The sequence below is a fragment of the Alternaria arborescens genome, assembly GCF_004154835.1.
Source record: "Alternaria arborescens strain FERA 675 chromosome Unknown contig_18, whole genome shotgun sequence".
Taxonomy (NCBI): Eukaryota; Fungi; Ascomycota; class Dothideomycetes; order Pleosporales; family Pleosporaceae; genus Alternaria; species Alternaria arborescens.
Window position 1 is genome coordinate 48,231 of NW_021167873.1, and position 23,506 is coordinate 71,736.

Consider the following 23,506-nt stretch of genomic DNA (forward strand, 5'->3'; position numbering starts at 1 on the left):
GCACTGTGCTAGTAGCCCTGTCTTTGGACGTGCTTTATTGAAGGTCTTCCAGAATCTCATGTCGTAGGAATTATAAACCAAAATGCTCAGTCCTATCAGGATTTATATCACATAACAACAAACTCCTCAAAGCATCTGATGTGCTTTGTACAGTGGAATGACAATATAACCACGACGGAGTACTACGATTGGTATCATCTTTGTTGGGATGTCACTGCATCGCTCTTCTCCGAATTGTTTCCTATCGTTGTCCGCTTTCTCTCCACCGTGTCAGCAGCCCATCTGTCGAACCATTCTAGCAAGTCCTCTACTGGTATACATTCACGCAAGTCCTCCACTGAGATACTATCGCGCATGCGCTCCAGATTAAGGGCATTCCGCGCTTGGAGTTTCGTAATCATTTTCTCTCTCAACGCTTACCTCTTTTTCTCAAACTTATCTTCGTGCCTTTTCTTCAGTGCTGCTATAGCATGCTCTTGGTTCTCGAGCTCTGAGTGGAGCTCTGATTCGTACTTGATGTCTTGTTCCTCGATAATCGTTGTAAGCTCCTCAATCTTGCGATTGAGCACAAGCAGCTATTGTTCAAGTTTCACTGCCTTAGCTTTCGATTCGAGATAGTGATCAATATTCAGTTTCGATAGAATATGAGGGACGGTCTGAAGTGAAGCCTGTTGAGAGGCTTCCGTGGGAGGTACTTGGGGCACCATGGTGGCACTACCTGCGACAGAGAGTTGAGAAATGGATACGGTGCGGCTAGCGGGCTGGAATCCATGATCGGGAAAGGTCTCGTTTTGCTCTAAGCTAGCTTCCATCGGTTCCCTTCTCATTAGCTAAATTGAAATCAGTCTGGGGATCGCCCTGAAGAGCTGGAAGCTTACTTACAGTGGTGGGCTGGGATTCGATACGATTGCGAGCAAGTACGTTGCAAGGCTCTTTATCAGCCATGGGGAATGGTTAGTACCAGTTCTCTTCACAGCCGGATGACTGTAAACTGTATTCCAGAACCTGAGCGCGACGTGGAGATAGGTTGGAGGAAATCGTAGAATCGAAATGGTTTCAAACCTTTATATTAGTAGCCCCAGGTAGCGACTACCAGTAGCTGTCGTGAGACATCGCTTGCATTGTCTCGTGGATGCGGGCGCCCGTCTTGGAAACATAGGTGGTGTGTCCGAGACATGTAATGCAACTGCAGTGGAAGTATTGTAATGCTATGAGGTCGGTCTTGAGAACTCGGATAACATATTTAAGCTATGTTTGAGGTCAGGACTAAGAGGACATTAGTTGTGACATCAGGATCGATCAGGACACATGCAGGCGCGAATAGTGTACGCACGATCACGTGAGTTCAGTGGTCCTAGGTACAAACAACGTACGGTGTAGTCATGGTATCGGACCCTCGAGAAATTGGCATCCCAGATCTAGGAGAAGTAGCATCAGAAACTAGCGGCCACTGCGTCATGTGGCGTGGGGCTTACGGCAAGATTTCGCAGTGACGTGTCGCACTCGTCTCCCTGGAACAGAGTTTCATGTGCTGCTCACTACTTGGCCGACTCACTGTATCACATCGATGTCTTAGTAGAAGACACGTTGACTGGTTTGTCGTCCCGCCACAAATGAGAAGTGCTGTCGACATGCTATCATTAGAACCTAGCTGTCTTATAGTAGCTCCCCTACTCGTACATTTCCAAGTAACTCTGCATGCTCAGATTTGCCTAGTCCGACTTATTATTCTTAGTCTCGTACATGTTGGACCGAAAATGCGTCTGTCTGACAGTACCGTTCGTAAGCGTTGTACCGTATACGTACATCTTTCAGAACTTATTTCATCCTCTGGCGCTTGGCCTCCATTCTTCGTCCTGCTTCGAAGCCGAAGTCAAGATGCTCGTCTTCGTCCAACTTGATCTGTAGCTTCCTCTTCTCCGCTCGCACGCGAGCCTTCTCTTCTTCCAGGTCTCCTTTGCGGTTGTCGATCGCATTCATATCCGCTTGAAGCTCTGCGGCCTGATCAGCAATATTAGCACGCTTCATCTCCATGTCACCAATCCTTCCGTCGAGCTCTTCTTCCTGAGCCTTAAGTGCAATGTACTGATCCATCATGGTGTTCCGATCGATGTCGCCCAGATGGCCTTCACCCACTGATTTTTCAGACTCGAGATTGCTCTCATTGACTTGAGCTTCTTCCATATTCTCCTCAAGGGTATGCTCGGGAAGAGGAGACGTAGCAGTCACAAGGAATGGCGAAGGTGGCTGTGAGTAGGAAGAAAAGCCGCCGGCCTTGTCCTCGATCGCGTTGCTTCGCCCTGGCTGTGTATGAGACTCTCGGTGCTTGGAGAACTGAGGTTGGTCAGGACTTGCGCTATGCCGGCGCTTACGACCCTCGACGCCACTCAGGCTCATAGCCCGAGACGAGCCGTGCGACAGCGCTCTTGATGACAGGCGTGACTGGACTGGAGAAAGCATCCAAGAAGCTGAAGAAGAATGACCTGGGAAGGGAGCCTCTGAAGCTGCGCGCGAGGGCTCTTGAAAGCCGTGGGGTCGCGCAGGATCCATCCCATGATTACCGCCAGTAGTCATGATCGATGAACGCCGGCTTGCTGAATCTTGGCTCTTCAACTCATCGAACACTTCCTTGTAATGTTGGCACACGCGTACAAGACTATCTCGAAAAGGTGCGGACGATACTGGAAACTGGAGTTGCTTGTCGATACCTTTTTGGATGAAGAAATATTTGGCGACTGCCTCGACTGCTTGGTAACCTTGTGCATGCTTGAATACCTTTGATGCTTGTGCGACTTTCTGGACTGTACCTGGACGCACGCTCGCCTCGTGATGTGCAGCGCCTTTGATGGTTTGAAAGGTCAACATACTCGCGTAGTTGCTCCTTTGCTTATGATGAGAATTGAGGGTAAAATAGATCCAGAGCTGGTCCTTGTTCTCGAGCATGTCGCCATACAGGAGTCGCTCGGGCGCTGCTTCGGGGATCTCATTCTGTAGCTCAAACGTGGCGCGCTTATAAGGTAGGTATCTCAGGAGAGCCGCGTCTTCTTCAAGGTCGCGCCAGAGCTTGTCGAGGGAAGGGTTGCTAGTGGATCGAGGAGGCAGAGCTTCCATGGTCGTGAAGATTGAGCTAGATGTTCTTCGAGTCTCTATGCCGGGCAGAGTAGTTGAGAGTGTGGGTAGAGGAGAACGCAGGCGGTAGTGATCAGTTTTGAGAGATTGCCACGTACCTGACGATATACGCTAACCGTGATTTTGTTGCAGTGTGTACAGGTAAGACTTCACGTGACGAGAGGCTTCAATAGCTCTAGACATGGATGCCCTTGCACACCAAAAATGCTGCGGATTGACGTTGGTATGCTCCAACATGATACATGATCATACTACAACAGTCGTGTATGGATACTACACCGCCATGTCAATCCGTATCTCTTTATCCGTTTCGTGTCATATCACTAATATGCGTTATCCCTTTCCGCCCACTGCTCCATCGGCGCCAGCTGAATCTCACCATACCCACTCTGCACCGGCATACCAGCCACCAACTCGATGCTGGTAGGTTTCACGGCCCCAGCCTCAAGTCCCCAGATACTTACAGCAATGTAGTTGTCGCCGCGATAGTTCAGTATACCCTCGGGTACCGGAAATCGTCGCTGTGGTCCAATACCGTTTGCGAACTTACCGAATTGATATCCGTTAACCCAGAGCTGGGCGCGCCACTCTCGACCTTGGCCATTGAACGCGTCGCCATTGAAGATGAAAGACAGGGGTATGTCCCAGCCGCCGGGTATATCGAGGCGAAGGGTAGTACTGTAAAAGCCGACGCCAGCGTGTGACAAACCAGTACCTGGACCGGCGCTATCGACCCAACCTGAAGTGGGTGCGGAGGGTAGATGGTAACCTTTTCGTTCGACCCAAAGAGCGCCTTCGTTGAGCGGGCCTCGTGACTTGTCCAAGTAGTCTTCACCCCCGAGGTTGCCTGTTATCTTCCACCTGATACCGTCATCAAGTCGCGACGCATTGGAAGGAGATGGAGTGTGGCCTGGGAAGCTGTATCCAATGATGCCACGCGGTGTCTTCATCTCGTTGTATCCAGCAAACCAGTTGCCATACTGCCCCATGTGGTCGCTCAACACTGTCAACACATAGTGCTCGCCGCGATGCAGTACGGGCATGTTTAGTGTCATGTTCGCAATGGCCGCATCCTTAGTTCCCGGCCACGATCCGATGAAGGTCTGGTTCACCCATGCTGAGAAAGCGAACGCTGGTCCTCCGGAGACATTGAGATGGATCACATCCTCATTGCCTGTCGCGATGAAGTGGCCGCGAGTTATCAATGAGCCCGTATTGTACCCATATTCAGAGCCCCAGAGTACGGTTGGGGTGGTCAAAGGCCAATACGTATTGTTGGTATCCGTGTGATCGGCAACCGTCCACGTTGAATCGTCGTACGATGAGTCGAGTTCAGGTAGCGCATCCGTGTATTTCCAATCGAGGGCACTCAAGCTTGGCAGCTGGAGAGCCGGAGCTTGGAAATCTACAGTAGCCTTCAGGAAACCATTTCTATCGAGCTTCGACTGGATCGAAAATCCGTTGAAGATGAGCCCCCCACTATTTGCATGGGCACCCCCAAGTACCTCAACATCTGTTGTTGCATTGACGTCGCCAGAAAGATGAATATCTGCATCTATCATCGTAGCATTACGAACAAGGTAGCCAGAACGGACGATAAGATCGCTGGATGGTGTCGCGACATGGGAGTAGCTACCTTCCGGTGACGTACTCACGGTCCAGTAATCGTATGCAGAATTGCGGTCGAGTATGACGATGTACAAATTCTGACCGACGCGTACCGTGCGACGGTTTTCACTAGTTGTCCAGTGCAAGATGGTGTTGCCGTTGCGATTCGAGAACTTGACACCTGAGCCCTCCACTGCTGTTGCTCCACTGGTCTCAGCGACGGCCAACTCATGGGTTTCACCCATGCCTCCATACACAATAAGAACTGTTCTTTCTTGGTACGTCTTCCACGTAAAGACTTCGGCGCTGGAGTAACGCAAGTTGAAGTCGCCTATGTTGTAGTCTGCGACATGGATCTTTGAGTCACGACCATTGATAGACAACTCGCCTCCAAGCTGCGGTACTGTGATGTTGCCCTGGCTGGTTTGAACCGTAAGCTTGTATGTCTCTGATGCGAGGGAGTTGTATTTCGTTTGGCGTGCGACGTAAAACCTGGTCTTTTCGCCAATGAGCGGCGTCACCGTGATGGCCTCATTGGTCGCGTAGATTCCTGTGGTATTGTATCCAGGTACTGCTGAAGCTAGCGCGGGCGACGCTTGCACAAAGTGTGCAATCAGCTTAGCTTCGCTGTATTTCTCACGATGTACCTGACGTTCCTCCGTAATGACTGCACCGTAATCGTACGACATGTAGTTGCCAGCACCCGCCAAGTTGCCCCAGTTGGTGCCACCGAATGTCTACCAATGGTTAGCACGAAGAAATATCAAGAAGATGAGGAAATCCTACCATGTACACGTTCGATATTGTAAGCCCTGCAGCGATGTTGTTCTTGTAAAATACGCGCTCAAACTCTTTTCCTGTGAAGAGGGCACAACGATCAAAACCGTCCTGTCCCCAGCCTTGATACGCCCCGCCTTGAAATTCTGGAATTGTGTATGGTGTACTAGCGCTCTGATTGAGATGTGTCTCCCTCCAGTTCGTGGGCAAAGCATCGTCAATCCAGTAAGTAGGATCAGTACAGTTCATGCCTAATGGATACGAATCATGGCCGTAGATGTCAACCGGGGCATCTGTGCCAGGCGCGTTGACGCCATTAGGCCAAGCAACATTGTTGATGAAAGGCACCACAATGCCAAGGTCCCGAAATTGGCGCATCAGTGTGTTCATGTAATCGGCGTCAGGAAATGTTACGTTATTCGCACCCATGGAATACTCGTTCTCAGGCTGGAACAATATGACTGGACCACCGTTGGTTATCTGTGCTTTCGCGATGATGGGTGTTATCGATTCGATGTAGTTCTTGGAGGCTGCCTGATAGTCCTCATCTGGCGTCCGAAGATTACCGGAGATGCGCTGCAGCCATCCCGGAAAGCCACCTCCCGATACTTCGGCGTTGATGTATGGGCCAGGTCGCTGCCGGGTCAGTAGGATACACTCACAGTGGAAGTGCTTGTCTTACAGCAGTGAGATATATTCCGGTTTTTTTCGCAGCCTCAAAGAAGGGAACCCAATCAAAGATACCCTCAGCACGGAAGTCTCCCGGCTTGCCTTCATGGATAACCCACGCAGAGTAGAAAGAAACACCATTGTATCCCATAGCCTTGATTTTCTGGAAGATATCTAACCAAAGGCTCGGAACGGGAAGTCTACATATGTTAGGACCAACACACAACGAATAATACTTGACTTACCGGAAAGGATGAAATTCGCCGCCCCAGAAAATGACACGCTCGCCGTGAACGAAGAGCGAATGCTCGTCCCACGTTACCTAAAGCTACTATCAGATACTTGGAAGTATGAAAGGATCAATTGAACCCACAATGTCTTGCAGCGATGCCCGCTCCTCCACGATCAGACTGCGTAAGTTTCCGTTTACTGCTCGTGCTGCCGCATGATGTGCATAGACGGACGCGAGCGCAAGGCTCATGAGCCCGCGCAACATCTTCATTGTACTTGATCAAGCTCAAATGCAACGAAGAAAAAATCTAGATCTTGGATCAGGGAAGATTGGTCATAGTAACCATGCCTACTGGATACTATAAGGTCGATCCTGAGATCGTCAAACGGCCGCTTGCCGTCTTTGGCGTGGCCGTCGTCCGTTTCCAATAAGGTTTAAGTCCATTTTCCTGCATATTCATGTCCCGCCATGTGCACGTTGACGCGACGACATCAGATGTTGGAGATGCAACTTAGAGACGGAGAAATAGGTTCCAGTGCGGGGTAAGACAAATATTATTCCGGTAGCATCGTAAACCAACTACAGGGAGCTATTTTACGATACGATTCATGTAGTCTAAGCAGAAGATTGTTCAAGATGGGAGAAGATCAGGCACGGACGGGAAGAAGTGAAGGTGGCCAAGTCGCTTCTAGTTGATGCCGACGCGTTGAGAACGCGTGACGTCAGCGGAACGCGCTGCACCAATCTCGGGGCTAGCTTCCCAAATACCGAAGTCTACCCTAAAATCATTGCTCGTGAAATATTACTGGTTGGATAAGACAGTGGTCTCATGTAGTCAAAGGTATGTTGTCCATGATGGGCGTTGTTCTAACACATACGAGATCCTCGGTCTGCCTAGTAAAGTGAAACAACCTACGAAATATTTCGTATTCTGCGGATCCTGCTCCTTCAATTCTTGGGCGAACCAATCCTAATGTATACACGGTACTCTACAGCTTCTTTGAGTACTGTACGGAGCATGCGATGATTCCCTGACCAGCATCTCAAATCTTTCTCATCGCGTAGTTTCCCAAAACCTCATCGAACTTTCAGCGCTTCTTCATGATCTCCCCGCCCAGCTTGTACGCTTCCAGGGCACTCATACCGTCCAATAACTGTTCTCGGCGAGCGGCAATCTTGATTAGCTTCTCTTCAATCACTCGATTCTTCTTTTCATCCTCCCGAAGAGTCTCGCCTATCTCTTGTAGGGCAAGCTTCGTCTCCGCTATCTCTGCTACTATCTTGCTCTGGGAATCTCGGAGTTCAACTTCTTCGTCTTGGAGTTTGGTGAGATCTTCGACCAACTGAGAAGCTGAAGCGCTGTAGGTCTGCTGAGGTGAGCTCATCGTACGAGAATGCCAGCGTGCTTACTTACAGAAGCAGGTACAGTTGCAGGAATGATCGGCTGGGCGGGCTCAAACGGATCCTCTGGAGCGTCACTAAGAACGCTATCCTCATCATCATCTACAAGCGTTGCTGATTGGGATCGCGACTGCGTGTCTGAGAGATTGGCTTTTGCCTCCGCCTCAAACTCGCGGCAAGCGGTCTTCAGCGCGTCGATAAGACTACGCGTGATGGGTATTGGTATTGCTAGGTCATATTGGCGTTCCTGTTCCGTCCACCTTGATATGATAATATTAAGGAAGTAGTACTTTGCCAGTGCTACATACTTGTTCTTCGAGCCTCTCTTTGGTGTTTTGAAGGCATCGGCAATCGTGGTGATCGTAATGCTGATGTTACTGTCGTCATGCCTGGTCTCAGGATCTAATGATTGAAACTGCACCTCCGCATTTCCACCTTCTTTGTTCGGTGGGTATAGCAATATCCAGACATGTAGTAATTTCTTGGTGTACTTGTCGGTGATCTGACCAAACAGAAGCTTGAAAGGGACAGCGCGCTGGTCATGTGTCTGAGGTGCATATCTGATCTTTGAGTGCGGCGCGTAGTCAAGCAGGGCTTGGCCTTCGAAGCCTAGCTCTTTGCGTAGCTGAGCCAGGTTTGCGATAGCGACAGTCATGGTGGAGGCCTCTGGCTGAGTGGTTGTGCGTCGAGATGTTGGTGTGATACTGTTTAAGATACCAATGATAAAGACATGTGCGAGGGAACTATGATGAGATTGCGTCTGATTCCTGGCTAGTCGCGGTCGTGTTCTTATACTGCATGTGCTTTGTTTACGCGGCAGGAGTTGCGTGTGGACTTAGCCCAAGAGTAGCAAGCGCTTGACTCAAACACGCTAAGGATAGCGGTAGTGAAGAAGGAATGACGGACAAGTGCGTCCAAGACTTGAACACCATCAGCACACAATACGTCGCGCAATTGTTGCAGGTATGGCAGAGACGCAGTTATGATATGATTTTCGAGAGGCTACGAATTCTAAATCTCGCACACATGATTGACTTGTCTTCAGCATGATTCTGTTGTCACATTCACTTGCAACATCCCTCCTCCCGAAGACGCCCTAGCCGCTACGCAGATCCACCTGATAAAGGAGGCTCGTCAACGTCTTCAGTGTCATCCTTGTTGTTTTCACGGCGCTTCTTCTCTGCATGCTCCGCACCGATACTGGCATCCAAGAGGTATAATCGTCTAAGTCGGGCCTTACTACTCTTGATGGCTTGAACTGCCTTCTCGATATGACCATTCATAACCCTCCTTTGTTGTCGAAGCAGAGAGGACGATATGAGATCGTTGTACGTCGAGCTTGGACGGCGATCGACAAAGGAATTGGGAGATTGCAATGTTGACTTTGATATAGAACGCTCCTTGCGCTCCTTGGCAGCTCGTGGAGAAGATGACGTTGAAGCTTGGAGTCTTTCCCAGTGTATCGGGCGGTTGTATTTGACGGGAATTGGCTCGGATATTGCATAGCACGGCATTTCCGTGTGACCTCGATCCGTCTCTAATGAGTGTCGATCTGGGGAAGAAAGGCCGGCGTCGCTTGAACGTCTGGGGAAGCATTGTAGGCCATATGTGACGACGAAATTTGTGTCTTTCTTCTCCAGACCATGACGCATAAACCCATTAGATGGTCGATTGATTCCATCGATCGCAAACTGGTGGGTTCCACTCGATCTATGTCGATCTGTCGATCTGGATCTGTCTGACACGTTATCGCTTTGCAATTCTATCTCTTCAGATATTGCTTCCAACCCTGATGGCGCGTTATCCCGCTGATTGAATGATTCACGAACAGTAGCTCGATGGCGCCAGTTATAAGGTGGTGTTGGGGACGAGGTACCGCGTGTGTGAGATCCGGACGCTGTCTAGACATAGCCATCTCCCTCGTCATCGTTCCTTCGATAGTCCGCATTGTCAGCATCGTGGTAAGCAGTAGATAGCTCAGTTTTTTAGCGACCTGTTCTCATCTTCTCCAAGCGGGTAGATTCCCAGTACACTAGTTCCGTTATCACTCTTGGCTGGGTTGAGATTTGATGTGTCATCACTGTCTTCCCGATTTGGTCCAACCCTTGCTACGCCGGGTCGTTCCGCATAGCCTGGCGGACGCCGGCAGTCACGTTCCTTTCGACGCTTCGGAGGTGCTTTCGAATCATCGCTATACTCCCGAAAACGAAGACTCAGGTGTGAGCAGATCTGGATCATAATGCTGGCACAAGCTGGTCAGATGCTGTACAAACGACTCTTTCACTGGGATGAAGTCATGTTGAAAGCCCTCCACTCTTGCTTCTCCTGCCAGTAGGAAGTAGTATTTCACTGCAGCATACAGTTCACCGTGTGTCAGGGCTTGTTTGAAGGGAGGTTTCAGTGCAACCTCCTCCCTAAGTGAGCCCTCATCCCAGCTAACCTTCACGATGTTATGCCCACGTCCGTACTCTTCATCGCCCTCCATGGTGAACATGGGTCCTATGGAGCGATTTGTGTTTGGACGCAGATATGCATATACAGGGTTTCCCCATCTCGCCAGAGATTTATCTGCAAAGGTACCGAGCAATAAGCGTATGTTCGCTATAGCCACAGGCTTACTGTGTTTTGAGAACTTCAGCTCGCTTAGAAAGGGTAGCTTGGCAAGTAGACGTGCGGGAATGTGCTTTCGAAGAGCGGAACTTGCATGAGGGCCCGCCGAGATGCTTTCGATGTGAATGATAGGGTTAGTTTCTGGAGCAAACGAGTCGTCCGACCAAACTCCACTATCCGACTGTTGGTCATCTCCTCGGGTGGTCTGCGGTGTAGGAGTTCCCATCCGATCTTTGACAGCTGCTTGCATACGCGAATGGGTGACTGGGCCAGGTCCTACGTCTCGTGGTGGGATATCGATGTTGTCAAAATCTAGATCCCTGACGTCCGCTTGGAGATCAGAATCGTGGTAATCAGGCTCTTCATTCTGACGACTGTGGCGACGGGAGCCAGCTGCCATGTTCTCTGTAGAACTGCTAACGTGATATTGTCGTTCAGAGATTTACCGATGAGTGTGTTCCGGATGGAAGTCTTTGTCGCTCGATGGTTACGTGAAGCCTTCCTTTCCGATCAACCGGATAAGCTATAATGATGATACTGGCTTGACCGTTTCAGATTTGGGTGTTCCAGCAACTATTCAAGGTATCCAGGCAGGTCAGTTGTGTGTTCCGTGAAAGGTTGAAATAACAACTTAGAAAAGCAAGAGTTTGTACAAGAAGCGGAGACTCTTGAACAAGACCCGCGGAAGCCCTCTTCTGGTTCATTCTATTGGAAGTGGCGAGAATCCTCATATGCAACGTCCGTTCTTTCCACTGGATAGGTCGTGCTTCGAGTTGCCTACAGATACAATCAGATCTGCAAGGTCCGCGTTACGCGCACGAGCCCGAGTTCCGGGATTGCCTAGAATCCACGCTGAGTCGCGAAGCTCACGGAAATTTGCTGGACTCTCTTGGTACGCCTCTTGGGTGTAACACTGCCATCAATGGCAACCCGTTTAGCAGCTGCAGCAAAGCGATCGTTTGATGGATGACGAAACTAACGAAAGTGGCAAAAGATCAGAAACCCAGGATTTGATGAGCGTATGGCCTTACTGCGGGAAACTTCTCTAGGATGTGGCGCGGCACCTTCTGCCTGATAGACACCCCTTCATCGTCGCCAAACGAGAGACTTGAACCCTCATTGGGGCGGTTTGCGGGTGCGCTCTGATATCTGTCTGGCAATATCGTGGAGCTTCCTTTGAATCCGCTGCGCCGGCCGGCATCCATACCGCGGGGTCGCTAGGCACTTCTACTGTAGATGTTCATGGTTCTGCTTCCAAAAACTGCTAAGCTTCACGTGTTGAGATCGGTTTGGTACACCCGCATGCGGTTTTGGCTACGAGTTGAAACCTTTCAGATATCGATGAGCATCGAGATGCAGTCGATAGCTTGAGTGGTGATAAGCGGACCTGTCATGGTGAAAAGACAGACTGAGTAAAATGGCGCGCTCTCGCGGGCGTCCCTGGAAGTTAAGCATAGCCTTTCCTTTTTAGGTACTAGCGCGATTCGGCAAGATCGCGACGTCAATGATTCCGAGATTCGGCTTCGTCGCGTTCTCCTGCATACCTTGCGACATTCTTACCATGGCGCGCAGAATCTCATCTCTGCCTCTTGCCGACAATGTCACTATCATGCAAACACAGACCGCGAATGGCTTTGATCATTCTGTTCGACATGCCCCCGCACGCTGCTGAGCTATCTCATCTCCCTAACATAGGAAATACAATGCGTATCACACTATAGAACCCTCGTAATTCTAGTTTGTACGTCGCACCCTCGATCGCTCAGAATGCATTGACTGACTTATCGAAGTAGATTTTATTGTAGATAGATCGTGTATATGCAGGTACGATCATTAAAGACATAAGGTCCTCCCCACAACCTTCATTCGTACGATCCAACGCATCATGCCACACCGTAACGCGCCGAAGCGCAGCGAACCCACCCCAATTACAATCAAGCTACTTCCTCGTGTAGGTTCTCCTCCTTCTCCATAGCCGCCGATGCCGCCGCTGGATCTTGCAGTGCATGCGGCACCAGCTGATCACCGAAGAGTTCGTCCATTTGTTCCAGAGTCTTGCCTTTAGTCTCTGGGTAGAAGAACCAATAACAAAAGAAGGCGATAATGTTGAAGCAGAAGAAGACGTAGAAATATTTGAACTCTATGGAGCTCAATGCTTGCGGAGAGAACTGAGCGAAGATCAGGTTCACGACCCAGTTTGTGAATGTCGTGATGGCATTACCAAGGGCGCGACATTCAATAGGGAAGATCTCTGCGGGGTAAACCCAGGATATGATACCCAGAGGTGTGTAGAAGAATGAGAAGAGAAAGTTCATGGCGACCATACTGCGCAGTTGCGGGCCATTGTTGGGATCGAAGTACTGTCCCTGTACTGCGTTGATGAGCAGGGCAGTCGCTAGGCCAGCAGCTGATATGAGAAGGGGCTTTACACGTCCAACCTTGTCGACTAGCGCAAGTCCGATGGTACACCAGACGATCGAAAGCGCACCGCTGATACCAATGATCATGAGCGATTCTTGGGTCGATATTCCAAGGATTTCGTAGATACGTGGGCCGTAGTAGTTGATAACGTTGATTCCGGATAGAGGTCCAAAAGCTTGCACACCGCAACCTAGCAAGAGACGCTTACGCCATGAGGTCTTGGTGATGATCGAGGTCCAGCTAATGTTGCCCAGGGCCCGATCCGCGATGATGACGTCCCGAATCTCTCGGAATTCGAGGTCGATAGTCTCCGCGTCGTGGCCCTTGCGGAGCTTGTTCAGCGAGGCCATAGCATCTTCATGGCGATCTTTCTCCATGAGCCATCGAGGTGATTCTTGAAGGAAGAAGATGCCAGCCAGCAAAACGAGGCCGGGGACGTTCTGGAACGCAAGCGGAAAGCGCCCTTACATGTATTAGGTCAAGCAGCACGCCGTGTACAAAATGACTTACACGAGAATTGGGTGCTGTTGAAGGAGCAGCTATATCTGAGCTATTGGGCGATAAAGAAGCCCCAACTCAACATCCACTGTAATAGACCCGAAAGGGTGCCACGGTATTTTGCCTCCGAAAGCTCACCGGCATACATAGGAATGGTCGAAGTGAGCTGACCGACTGCGACTCCACCGATAAAGCGACCGACGATAAGCATGGCCATATTGACAGCGCCTGCTTGAAGGGAACTGCCCAATATAGAAATGACAGCCCCGACGAAGATAGTCCAGCGACGGCCTAGCATGTCCGCGAACAGCATGTTGAAAATGGTTCCTGCAATCGCGCCACCCTGAAAGGCAGACACAATGCCACCAACGACATCGTCCGAAGGATCGCTGAAGTACTCTTTGAAGGTGTCGAGAGCGATGGTCGAGGTAATGATACCAGAGTCGTAACCGAAGAGGAAACCTGGGTACAAGTTAGTTACCGATCTCACTGGCCTGCGACCTGCCACATGAATGTCTTACCTCCAGTCGCTAGAAAGATAGCGGAGAAGACAGTGACTGCGAGACCCATCTTGAGTAACGATGTCAGATGCTGTGGAAAAGTGGATCTATCACCATGCGAGACTACGCCTTATGTATCAAAGACAAGCATCGTCCCATGTTGTCTCCAATGCTATTCCGGGCTCTACTACTCCGAAGCCAGCATTGGCTGACACGTGCATGTCTCTAGCCGCGTATCATGAAGACTTTTTGTCAGGGGCTGAAAAGTTTGTCATGCGCATCTTTAGTCAATTTTGCACGAAGAGATAGCGATGAACAGCAAGGGTCTGCTCTAAAAGTCCAGGGTCGGGATCGAGGTGCAGGCCAAGCGGCGATGCCACTTGGTGGGGTCCCCGCGTTCGCCTCGGCAGCCTCTTCGGCACACATTTTACAGGCTGGATGCGCGATCTCCACTTCGGGACGACTTCGGAACCAGATCTAGCTCAACGGTCGCGTTAGGTCTGCCAGACTGTGTTTGGTAGAAGTCGCAGCGAGTTCACCCGAGCCTCGCGACGATCTTGACACGAACAGTATCTTGACTGATGAACTGAAGCTGTAAATGATCGGTTGAGCCCTTCCACCATGAACGCCACCAAATCTCCACCTTCCCGATATCTCTATCCAGACTCGATTGTTTTTCGCTCACGGGGAGCAATCTGAGTCCGCACGAAGCTGTTACCTTTTTACGATCAACCAACATGGTTCTGGAAATCACACGATGCGGCATACATGCTTTTCACGAAGTTCTTGGCATCGACACGGACAAGATACGCTTCTTCTGGGTCCTGCATTCGGACCGCGAGGATAGCCAGCAAAAGGCGTATCGCATCGAGGTTTCAACTCAGCAGTCATTTGAGACACTGGTATGGGACTCCGGTAAAGTGGAAGGCAATAGGCAACGCAATGTGCTATGTGCACCCGAAGAAGGTTTTCACTCAGCGACTTTTCATTACTGGAGAGTCACGGTGTGGGATTCAGATGACCAGGCGACGACAAGCACAGTGAATGAGTTCTTCACCGCATATCCAAGATCATCTGGGCTACTACCACCTTACAGCATGAACCAGACCTACATGCCCCATACCAGTCTCATCTTTCGTACATGGTTTGAAGACGAACCAAATCGATGGAAAGGCGTTTGGATTGGCGATAACGGGGACAAGCCGCTGTACGTGCGCAAAGCGCTACGTCTTGATCGAAAACCGTCTCGTGCTATCGCCTTTGCCTCAGGTCTTGGTCATTGCAACTTCGTTTGCAATGGCAATCCCGCAGCGGCCAATGGCCACGTGCTGGATCCGGGCTGGACTAACTACCACCGCACCGTACAGTTCGTTGCATACGACCTGTCAAACATACTGAAACAAGGGGAGAACGTAGTTGGCGCACACATCGGCAATGGCTTCTACGCTGGTGACCAAGGCGACGACCGGTTTTTCTGGCCGTGCTACGAAGACAACACATACGTCCGCTATGGTAATGAGCTCTGCTTCTTCATGGAGCTGCATCTCTTCTACGACGATGGCAGCCGCGAGACGATCACTACTGGGCCAGACTGGAATATCCGCAAGAGTGCGACCACGCTGGCAAACATTTACTCTTCAGAAACCAAGGACTTACGTAACTACCCGGCAGGTTGGGATGCGCCAGGCTTCCAAGAAGACGAACAATGGAAGTCTGCGACGCCTGTGACAGGCCCAAGAGGAAAATTGAAGTATCAGAGTCAGCCACCCGTGGTGCTCCACGAGACATTCGAGCCACGATCGAAGAAGACTCTTGAGCCCGGCGTTGTCATGTTCGATTTCGGACAGAACATGACGACGATGGTGAAGATTCAGGTCAGCGGGCCAGCTGGTTCGGAAGTCATCATCCGTTTCTCCGAGACGATTGGCGAGGATGGCAAGGTTCTCATGCCAGATCCACTGTTCAAGCAGTTTGAGACGGGCGTTTTCTGCAAATTCACTTTGGCTGGTACTGGAGTGGAAACCTGGGAACCTGACTTCTGCTTTACGAGTGCGCGATACATCCAAGTCGAAGGCGTATCACTCGAAGAAGCGCAAGAGCTACCGGTGGTACATTCGTTGGTCAGCAGACACGTATCGTCCGCTGCACGTCGCCTTGGCCATGTCAAGACGGACAAAGAAGATGTCAATCAGCTCATTGACATGTGTTACTGGTCTTTCGTTAGCAACCTCTTCAGCTACCACACTGACTGTCCTCAGCTAGAGAAATTTGGATGGCTCGAAGTAACGCACCTTCTTGCGCCGGCCACCCAATACATTCGCGACATGGAGTCGCTCTACTCCAAGATCCTCGATGATATCTTCGATGCGCAGGAACCAAACGGTCTTTGCCCTACTATGGCACCCGAGATCAGATACATGTGCGGTCCTCTACATGACACAATCACCTGGGGAGGCGCCGTCGCATTACTTCCCGAGATATTGCGCTTCTACTACGACTCCACGCACGTGTTCGAGAAATTGTTTGACCCTTGTGTACGTTACATGGAGTATATCAAGACCAAAGAGCGAGACGGTGGGCTCATTGAACACGGCCTGGGTGACTGGGGACGCGATATAGCCTTCGGCAATAATCAGGCCAACATCGAAACTGCTGTATACTACCGCTGCCTCCGGAATATCCAACGCATGGCCCGTGAGCTGAACAAGCCGGAAGCGGAAGCGCGGTTCCGCGAATGGGCAGATCGCATATACCGCGTATACAACGAGCGACTTCTCATCACCGATAAGAGAGAGTATCCCTACGCCTTCTACACGTCCCGCGACGACCCCTCGAAACACGACCGCAACATGGTCGCCCAAGCCTTTGCACTTCAATTTAATCTCGTTCCTGCATCCCACGTTGCGGACGTACAGGCTGCCTTCCTAGCGGATTGCGCGTCCGCTGGCAACCGAATTCAAGCTGGCGAGATCGGCTTGAAGTACCTCTTCAATACACTCTCTGACCTGAATCGACCAGACATCATCTTGGAGATGGCGCGACAAGAAGAGCATCCAAGTTACATGCGCTTCATTCGGAGGGGAGAAACGACACTGAATGAGTTCTGGCAAGACAATTGTAGGAGCAAGTGCCATGACATGCTGGGCACAATATATGAGTGGTTCTACGAGGGTGTGCTGGGCGTACAGGCCGAGACAGAGGCATATAAGACCTGGAGGGTGAAGCCGCCGTTTGGGAGCGAGTTTGGGATGGTGGAGGGGAGTGTGGAGTGTCCGTATGGTAAGATTGAGGTCAAGTACAAGAGGATAAGTAAAGGTGGCAGCGAGGAAGCGAAGATGTGGCTTACTGTACCCACGAGCACGACAGCCTATCTACTACTTCCCAGTGCGGATAGTAGCGCTGATCTAAGGAGACTTGGTGAAGGGGGGTACGAGGTGCAGAACAAAGGAACAAGGATAGCCCTAAAGCCGGGCAGTTATGAGTTGATGCTGCATGCCTGAGATAGAATTACTGAACCGCGATAATGCTATAGATGGTACGAGATTGAACACTACAAATCTTATCAAACAACCATTCATGACACCTTGTAGAGATGTGATAGCATGCACTCACTAGTGTCACACCAGATAGTCATCAACTACCAGAGCTGGCAAGTGGGTTCTTTGACCTTGCACTGGAAGCTCTCCCTGAACTCCCTTGAGTTCGCCATAGTGCCCAGAATACGTGCCCACTTAGGTGCATGCGGGTCGGTGTAGATACGGTTGATTGCAGTGTCCTTGCGAGTCTTGCCACACCACCAGTTGCTGTAGCTGACGAAGAACATCTGCTCTTGAGAAAAGTGGTCCAAGCCAGGCAGGTTCTTGTTTGGTGTCTCAGCTGAGCGGCGCTTCCAAGCCTGGAAAGATGCCGACAGACCACCAGCGTCAGCAATGTTCTCACCAAGGGTAAGACGACCGTTGACGTGTAGAGGCTTATCGTCGGGTCCGGGAATGGTGAAGTTCGAGTACTGGTCGACAAAGCATTCGACCTTGTGCTTGAAAGCATCCACGGTTTCCTTGGACCACCAATCAGTGTAGTTGCCATTCTGGTCGTAATGGCGCCCGGTGCTATCGAAAGCGTGGCTAAGCTCGTGGCCAGCAACAGCACCGAAAGCACCGTATGACATATAAGCGGGTACATTGACATCGAAGACCGGGAATTGCATGATACCAGCAGGGAAGACGATCTCGTTACCAGGAGGATTGTAGTATGCGTTTACTGTTGGAACAGTCATGTCCCACTGGTCGCGATCGACGGGCTTTCCAAGTGCAGACCACTCTTCCTTGTCAGCGAAGCGGCGCATCGCAAGGGCATTGGCAAAGAACGCATCTGATGATACGTTGACAGTCTCGTAATACTCCTCGAGTGTAGGCGGGTCCATAATGTCTGGGCTCTTCGTGGGGTATCCAATTTTCTGGACGATATTTTGCACTTTCTCGACAGCCTTCTTTTTGGTATCCTTGTCCATCCAGTCTGCAGCATTCAGCTTCTTGGCGAACTCGGTCTTAATGTCCGTGATGATAGTGTCACCGAACTTCTTTGCGTCAGCCGAGAAGGCTTTCTCTACGAAAAATCGGCTCAAAATCCATCCTAGCCCATTGTCTACGTGGCTAACGCATGTGCGCCAGCGTTCAGGAGCGGAGTCGGGGTCCTTGCCTGAGAGGACGTTGACAAAGCGACGGTAGGGCTTGACAGCTTCCGCATCGACGTAAGAAGAGAAAGACTGAACCGCCTTCCATACGAAGTAGCTTTGGAGAACATCTTTGGGTGTAGCTGCGAGGATTGCTGATAGATCCTTTAGGTAATGCGGGGTCATAACGATGACACGTTTGATGTCAGTGTCGTGAGGCGCCTGGTCTGCGAGAAGCGCTTTCAGCTCGATTTCGGGAACGATCGCAGCCGCCTCATCAATAGACATCGGGTTGTAGTACTTCGTGACATCTTCACGATCTTCTTCGCTGGGGGACGCAGCTGCAAGCTTCTTCTCAAGATCGATGATACCTTCAAACACAGCCTTGTCTTGATCTGGGTACAGAGCGCTCAGTACTTCAACGGCCACACCACGGTACTTCTCGACAAGCTTGTCGTCTTCGTAACGCTCTTTGGAAGGTAGTCCGAAGCTCCAGGGCGCGCTAACAGACACGACGACAGTGTCTGGGTTGGTTTCATCCGCGCCGGTGCCAGCTGAGACGAGTCCAGTGACACCGTACTTGGCGAGAAGAAGGATGGCGTCCTTAATTGAGTGTGAGTCTGAAGTCACAGCAGGGTACACCTTCCTGATCTCTTCGAGAACATGCTTGAGAGGCTCGACGCCAATGCTCTTGATCTGATCTTCATTGAGACAGGCATCGTATGCAGCCTTCATCTTGTCAAAGTTGACCTCATCCGCAGACTTGGCAACCGACATGAGCTGCATAGGCGAAAAGTAGGAATGCTATGAGGTCTTAGTCTTGTTTCATATATCAAGCAAGGATAGACTTACCTCAGAGTCTTTTGGGTATGGTGCCTCAAGAATATGACGAAGCAGCATTTGCGAGTTTTCAGACATTATAGTCCCGGTGAAGGCATCACCCTGGTCGGCTCGCAGATCATGACGTTCCCTCCATCCGCCGCACACAAGTTCTTCAAAGTCATCGCACGGGTCGAGCTCCTTGTATTGAGGCGAGAGGTTGTAAAGAACCTCAGAAGCGGCATGGACACAGGCAGGAGTCATGCATAGTTCGTTCTCCTCTGGGTAGTTGCCGAGAGGCTCATCATCCACTAAACATGGATTAGCTGCGACGTATGATTGAGAGAGCAATGTACATACATTGCGGAAGACCATAGAGTATGATCGAAGCCGCCGCAGCGATAGCGAACACCCTTCCCAACGCGTGACGTTTGGAGTAGCGTTGCACGTGGCCTGGCTGTACGGTGGCGGACGCGTCGGATGCGAGCAGTGGCGCCTTTTCAGCCATGATGGAAAGCTGAAAACACTTGATCAGGAAGGACGCGGTGGGGAAAGGATGAGATTCTGTGTGATGCCAGCCAGCTGAACACCGAGATGGACTGGTGATGGAGGAGAGTTGAGGGAGGAAGCGGCGATGTAGGCAGCAGGTGGCTAGAAGCGGAGATCCGGGGTGCAGCTGACGCATGTTGACGCGGAAACGCTAAGCACGGGACCTTGCAGCTGTATGACTCGCGTATCTCTCCCCAACGTCATCTCAGATCACTCCATACTGCTCATCACAACACCAGAAGTCCATCACTTGCCATCTTGTACGCGCATCCAGCAGTACGTCTTTGCATTCATACCGTACAATCGCGTTGCTGCATCATCTCAGATCCTCTAGGTGCAGCGCTGTGCACTTCTCGGCAGCCACCGAATCGGTGGCCTATGCGCTTGCGGCTCCGGTCCGGATTGCCTATCGGTGCGCGCTCAATTGTCTAGCTCCGACTGCTGACTCTCATGCACAGTGTGAATCTGCCCTCAAAAGCAATATAGGGTGTCGACGCCTCAGTCAGCTTACGTTCACGAGAAGCTCATATCACCAACATCAACAATCACCTGTTCGAAACAACTGCTAGTACGATCTATCATTCTGCAGCACCTATGGGCTCAACGTCAGTCGTGATACCATTAGCCCGACCTAGGCGGAAGCTGCGCGGACCGGAATAGTGTCCGCGCAGAAATAAATACAAGAAGATTTGGGTCTGATCGATCAGCTACCTACAACGGCCAACGAGCTTACTCGCCTGAAGGTCCGGCAATTGTGGTACCCGGCTTCACTGGAGTTCCAAAGTTGGGGGTGCCGTCAGAGTTCCAGTTGACCTTTTGCGCCATTGTGTACCTGTTACCATCACAAGCTCCGGTTGTGATAGCAGTAGCGTGGTAAACGTTCCAGATTTCCTTACCATCGGGGCTGACAAAGAACCTGTATATTAGTTAACATCTGATTATTCGAGGTGTCGGTTATTCTACATACCCATTGTGACCGGGACCATAGTTGCCATTAGCATTGGTGAAAACTGGTCCGCTACTCTTCTTCCAGCTGGCGGCGAGCGCTGGGTCACCAGATCCGTTCCAGGTGAGTAGCCCCAAGCTGTAGTTCGGTGTCCAGCAGAAACTCGCCGAGTAAGCGATGAATGTTTTGCCGCCGTGGTACATAGCAACAGGGCCTTCCTGAACAGGGCTGCCGTTCCTTTCCCAAGACTCGGTAGGTGTAGAAAGAATCTTAGTGGCGCCGATCTTTCCAGGTGAGGTCATGGGTGCGATGCAGAGTGATTGAAGGTTGCCGGACATGCAAGACCAGGTGAAATAGTTGCCCCATTTGTCGAAACGCACGATAGAGCCATCAATACCCCACACGTTGGTGAGCTGGGAAAGATAGGTGTACGTGCCGAAGGGGTCCGCACCACCTGTGACTTTGTCAGAACACGTTCCATGCCGTCGTCAAATTGTCTTACCCTTGAGCACGTAAGGACGCTGAAGATCCAGGTTGTCGACACCATTGCGGCCGGCGGTGTAGTAGATGTACCAAGCACCATCAATGTAGTGCAGTTCGGGTGCCCACATGTTGCAGCATCTGTCTGGGTTGCTATCCGTCCAGACTACTTTTGTCTCCCCGGTCTTCAAGCCTCCCAACGTCTTCGCCCTCGTAATTGACAAGTTCGTCCACGTTGTGGTCATCATGTAGTAGTAGCCTCCGCTCCACGCAATGTGAGGGTCTGAGCCATCTTTCTGCTTGAGCGGGTTACTGAAGCTTGCTGCGCTGACGAGGGAAGAGAGGGCGAGCACACAAGTGCCAATGGACTGGAGGAACTTCATCGTTGCGGAGAGTAAAGAAACAAACTGCAACTGGGTGGAAGATACGATGTATGATCATGGAAGTTCATCTTATAGAGTTCGCTGACATCGTGGTCTCGTTGCACTAGGAGATCAAGGCTTGCGCCACAAAACCGGTCCTTCCGCCCAATGCTTGGGATTGTCAGGTACACCCAGCTTTCCACGAATAAATAGAAAGACTAGGAAGCTGCCAAGATACGTATAGTAACGATCCGGGGTAATGGGCGGAATTGAGAATAGACTGAGGAGCGGACCACTGGGTGTTTCAATCTTGACTGCTGTGAAATGCTCCGATTGGTGCAAATTGCTGTAGCATGCCCGCATCCGGCACTTTTCTGCCCCACACAAAAAGTCCCTTCCATGCGCCGGTCGTGGTAGTTTCTAAGACAGCTGTCAAGCGTCGGGAAGGGCTGGGGGCGCTCTCAATGGGCATGCAGAGGATTCTAAATCCCGGGGCTGAAACGCAAGGCTGCTGCACAAACCGAATATCGCTCGCCCGAGAAGTGCCGATCGATCGAGGTTTCCACGCTTCTCAGCACTCTCCATCATCCTCTACCCGCCACCTAGTCGCATGTGCTTACGCCCTAACCGTTGACACTGGCACTCTTCGGCATACCAATACCCACCGCAGCTGTTGCACCAGCGTCAACAGGCAGTACTGCACCCGTCATCCATCTCGCATGGTCTGAAGCGAGGAATGTTACGGCGCAGGCTGCATCCCATCCGTTGCCCTCTGTGCCGAGTAAGCTCCTCTTCTTCCGAGCTTCGCGAGCTTCTTCGCTCATACCGCCTGCATACATCATGGGTGTGTAAAGCATCTACCCGGCGTCAGTCCGCTGTCGTACGATAGTCATAGGGTTCATACGCCAGGACAAACACAATTTACCCTGATGCCATCAGGTGCATGATGCGCAGCCATTGCCCTCGTCATGTTTACCACTGCACCTTTGCTGGTTGGATACAACAGGTGTGGTGTTCCTCCTTTGAGTCCGGCCACTGAGCCCATGTTGATGATGCTGCCTTTCATTTCACCATCGTTTCGTTGCATAGCCGGTATGCAGTACTTCGCCATCTGTACCATGCTGGTCACATTGATCTCAAGTCCCTTCGCCCAAGTTTCCATGTCAACATCGACCGCGGTTCCTGTTGCACCAGCGATCCCGACGTTATTGACTAGGATATCCAGCTTCCCAAACTCTTCCAGTGCTTTAGTCACTGCTGCTTCGCAATCACCAGCTTTGGTGACATCTGCCTCCATTGCGATAGCTCTTCCCCGGTGTGGTTTCGACGCTGCCATCTCTGCGGTCTTCTCCGCCCAAGGCATCTTCAGGTCCAAACACAGGACATGGCAACCCTCATCGGCAAGCATGATCGATATCGCACGCCCATTACCAATGCCGTCACCGTCGCATCCTGCCCCAGTCACAATCGCGACTTTGTCTTTAAGACCGCGTGGGGGAGGTTCTGATGGAACTGCCGCCATTATGTCGGTCCAGCTCAGGTGGGGATATGACGTTATCTCCAGGAAAGTGTCGTAGATGCCGTCCAAGGTCGTCGTTATCTGCAAGAAACAACCTTAAGGTCGAAGATGTCGTGGTCAATGCACAAGCTTATCACCATGAACTAACAACGTTGAGAACCTACAACAGCCAATAGTGGTGTTGGTGGCATGTAGGTGTCAACCTCGGTACATGCGGGGTGACGCTAACAACAGGGCGCATATGTCACAGCTACCTAGGTAGACGTGACGCGTTCATGCGAGGCTCGTACGAAGTCAAATCACTTATTGACATCGTC

The 23,506-nt window shown here is 51.0% G+C and overlaps 10 protein-coding genes across 10 annotated transcripts; 1 reads left to right on the forward strand and 9 right to left on the reverse strand.

Annotated features, from left to right (window-relative positions):
* Positions 1 to 1,818: 1,818 nt before the first annotated feature.
* AA0111_g7685 (hypothetical protein) lies at positions 1,819 to 3,111 on the reverse strand (the record flags this gene model as incomplete). The annotated part of the gene is made up of 1 exon (XM_028654049.1): positions 1,819 to 3,111. The coding sequence occupies one exon, from the start codon at positions 3,109 to 3,111 to the stop codon at positions 1,819 to 1,821; it is 1,293 nt and encodes a 430-aa protein (XP_028504652.1).
* Positions 3,112 to 3,452: 341 nt separating this feature from the next.
* Positions 3,453 to 6,685, reverse strand: AA0111_g7686 (putative beta-galactosidase A; the record flags this gene model as incomplete). Its single annotated transcript, XM_028654050.1, has 5 exons — positions 3,453 to 5,474; positions 5,524 to 6,150; positions 6,197 to 6,383; positions 6,429 to 6,505; positions 6,557 to 6,685. 5 exons carry the CDS (start codon positions 6,683 to 6,685, stop codon positions 3,453 to 3,455), a joined length of 3,042 nt encoding a protein of 1,013 aa, XP_028504655.1.
* An 818-nt stretch (positions 6,686 to 7,503) lies between these two features.
* AA0111_g7687 (hypothetical protein) lies at positions 7,504 to 8,471 on the reverse strand (the record flags this gene model as incomplete). Its single annotated transcript, XM_028654051.1, has 2 exons — positions 7,504 to 7,782; positions 7,830 to 8,471. The coding sequence occupies 2 exons, from the start codon at positions 8,469 to 8,471 to the stop codon at positions 7,504 to 7,506; spliced, it is 921 nt and encodes a 306-aa protein (XP_028504654.1).
* Positions 8,472 to 8,919: 448 nt separating this feature from the next.
* AA0111_g7688 (hypothetical protein) lies at positions 8,920 to 9,330 on the reverse strand (the record flags this gene model as incomplete). Its single annotated transcript, XM_028654052.1, has 1 exon — positions 8,920 to 9,330. The coding sequence occupies one exon, from the start codon at positions 9,328 to 9,330 to the stop codon at positions 8,920 to 8,922; it is 411 nt and encodes a 136-aa protein (XP_028504651.1).
* A 677-nt stretch (positions 9,331 to 10,007) lies between these two features.
* Positions 10,008 to 10,826, reverse strand: AA0111_g7689 (hypothetical protein; the record flags this gene model as incomplete). Its single annotated transcript, XM_028654053.1, has 1 exon — positions 10,008 to 10,826. One exon carries the CDS (start codon positions 10,824 to 10,826, stop codon positions 10,008 to 10,010), a length of 819 nt encoding a protein of 272 aa, XP_028504650.1.
* A 1,534-nt stretch (positions 10,827 to 12,360) lies between these two features.
* On the reverse strand, positions 12,361 to 13,915 carry AA0111_g7690 (hypothetical protein; the record flags this gene model as incomplete). The annotated part of the gene is made up of 3 exons (XM_028654055.1): positions 12,361 to 13,310; positions 13,484 to 13,807; positions 13,867 to 13,915. 3 exons carry the CDS (start codon positions 13,913 to 13,915, stop codon positions 12,361 to 12,363), a joined length of 1,323 nt encoding a protein of 440 aa, XP_028504549.1.
* A 667-nt stretch (positions 13,916 to 14,582) lies between these two features.
* AA0111_g7691 (hypothetical protein) lies at positions 14,583 to 17,345 on the forward strand (the record flags this gene model as incomplete). Its single annotated transcript, XM_028654056.1, has 1 exon — positions 14,583 to 17,345. One exon carries the CDS (start codon positions 14,583 to 14,585, stop codon positions 17,343 to 17,345), a length of 2,763 nt encoding a protein of 920 aa, XP_028504550.1.
* A 137-nt stretch (positions 17,346 to 17,482) lies between these two features.
* On the reverse strand, positions 17,483 to 19,841 carry AA0111_g7692 (Endothelin-converting enzyme 1; the record flags this gene model as incomplete). Its single annotated transcript, XM_028654057.1, has 3 exons — positions 17,483 to 19,318; positions 19,367 to 19,644; positions 19,694 to 19,841. The coding sequence occupies 3 exons, from the start codon at positions 19,839 to 19,841 to the stop codon at positions 17,483 to 17,485; spliced, it is 2,262 nt and encodes a 753-aa protein (XP_028504547.1).
* Positions 19,842 to 20,611: 770 nt separating this feature from the next.
* AA0111_g7693 (hypothetical protein) lies at positions 20,612 to 21,691 on the reverse strand (the record flags this gene model as incomplete). The annotated part of the gene is made up of 3 exons (XM_028654058.1): positions 20,612 to 20,798; positions 20,850 to 21,282; positions 21,331 to 21,691. 3 exons carry the CDS (start codon positions 21,689 to 21,691, stop codon positions 20,612 to 20,614), a joined length of 981 nt encoding a protein of 326 aa, XP_028504548.1.
* A 602-nt stretch (positions 21,692 to 22,293) lies between these two features.
* On the reverse strand, positions 22,294 to 23,192 carry AA0111_g7694 (hypothetical protein; the record flags this gene model as incomplete). Its single annotated transcript, XM_028654059.1, has 2 exons — positions 22,294 to 22,527; positions 22,596 to 23,192. 2 exons carry the CDS (start codon positions 23,190 to 23,192, stop codon positions 22,294 to 22,296), a joined length of 831 nt encoding a protein of 276 aa, XP_028504545.1.
* Between the last annotated feature and the right edge of the window lie 314 nt (positions 23,193 to 23,506).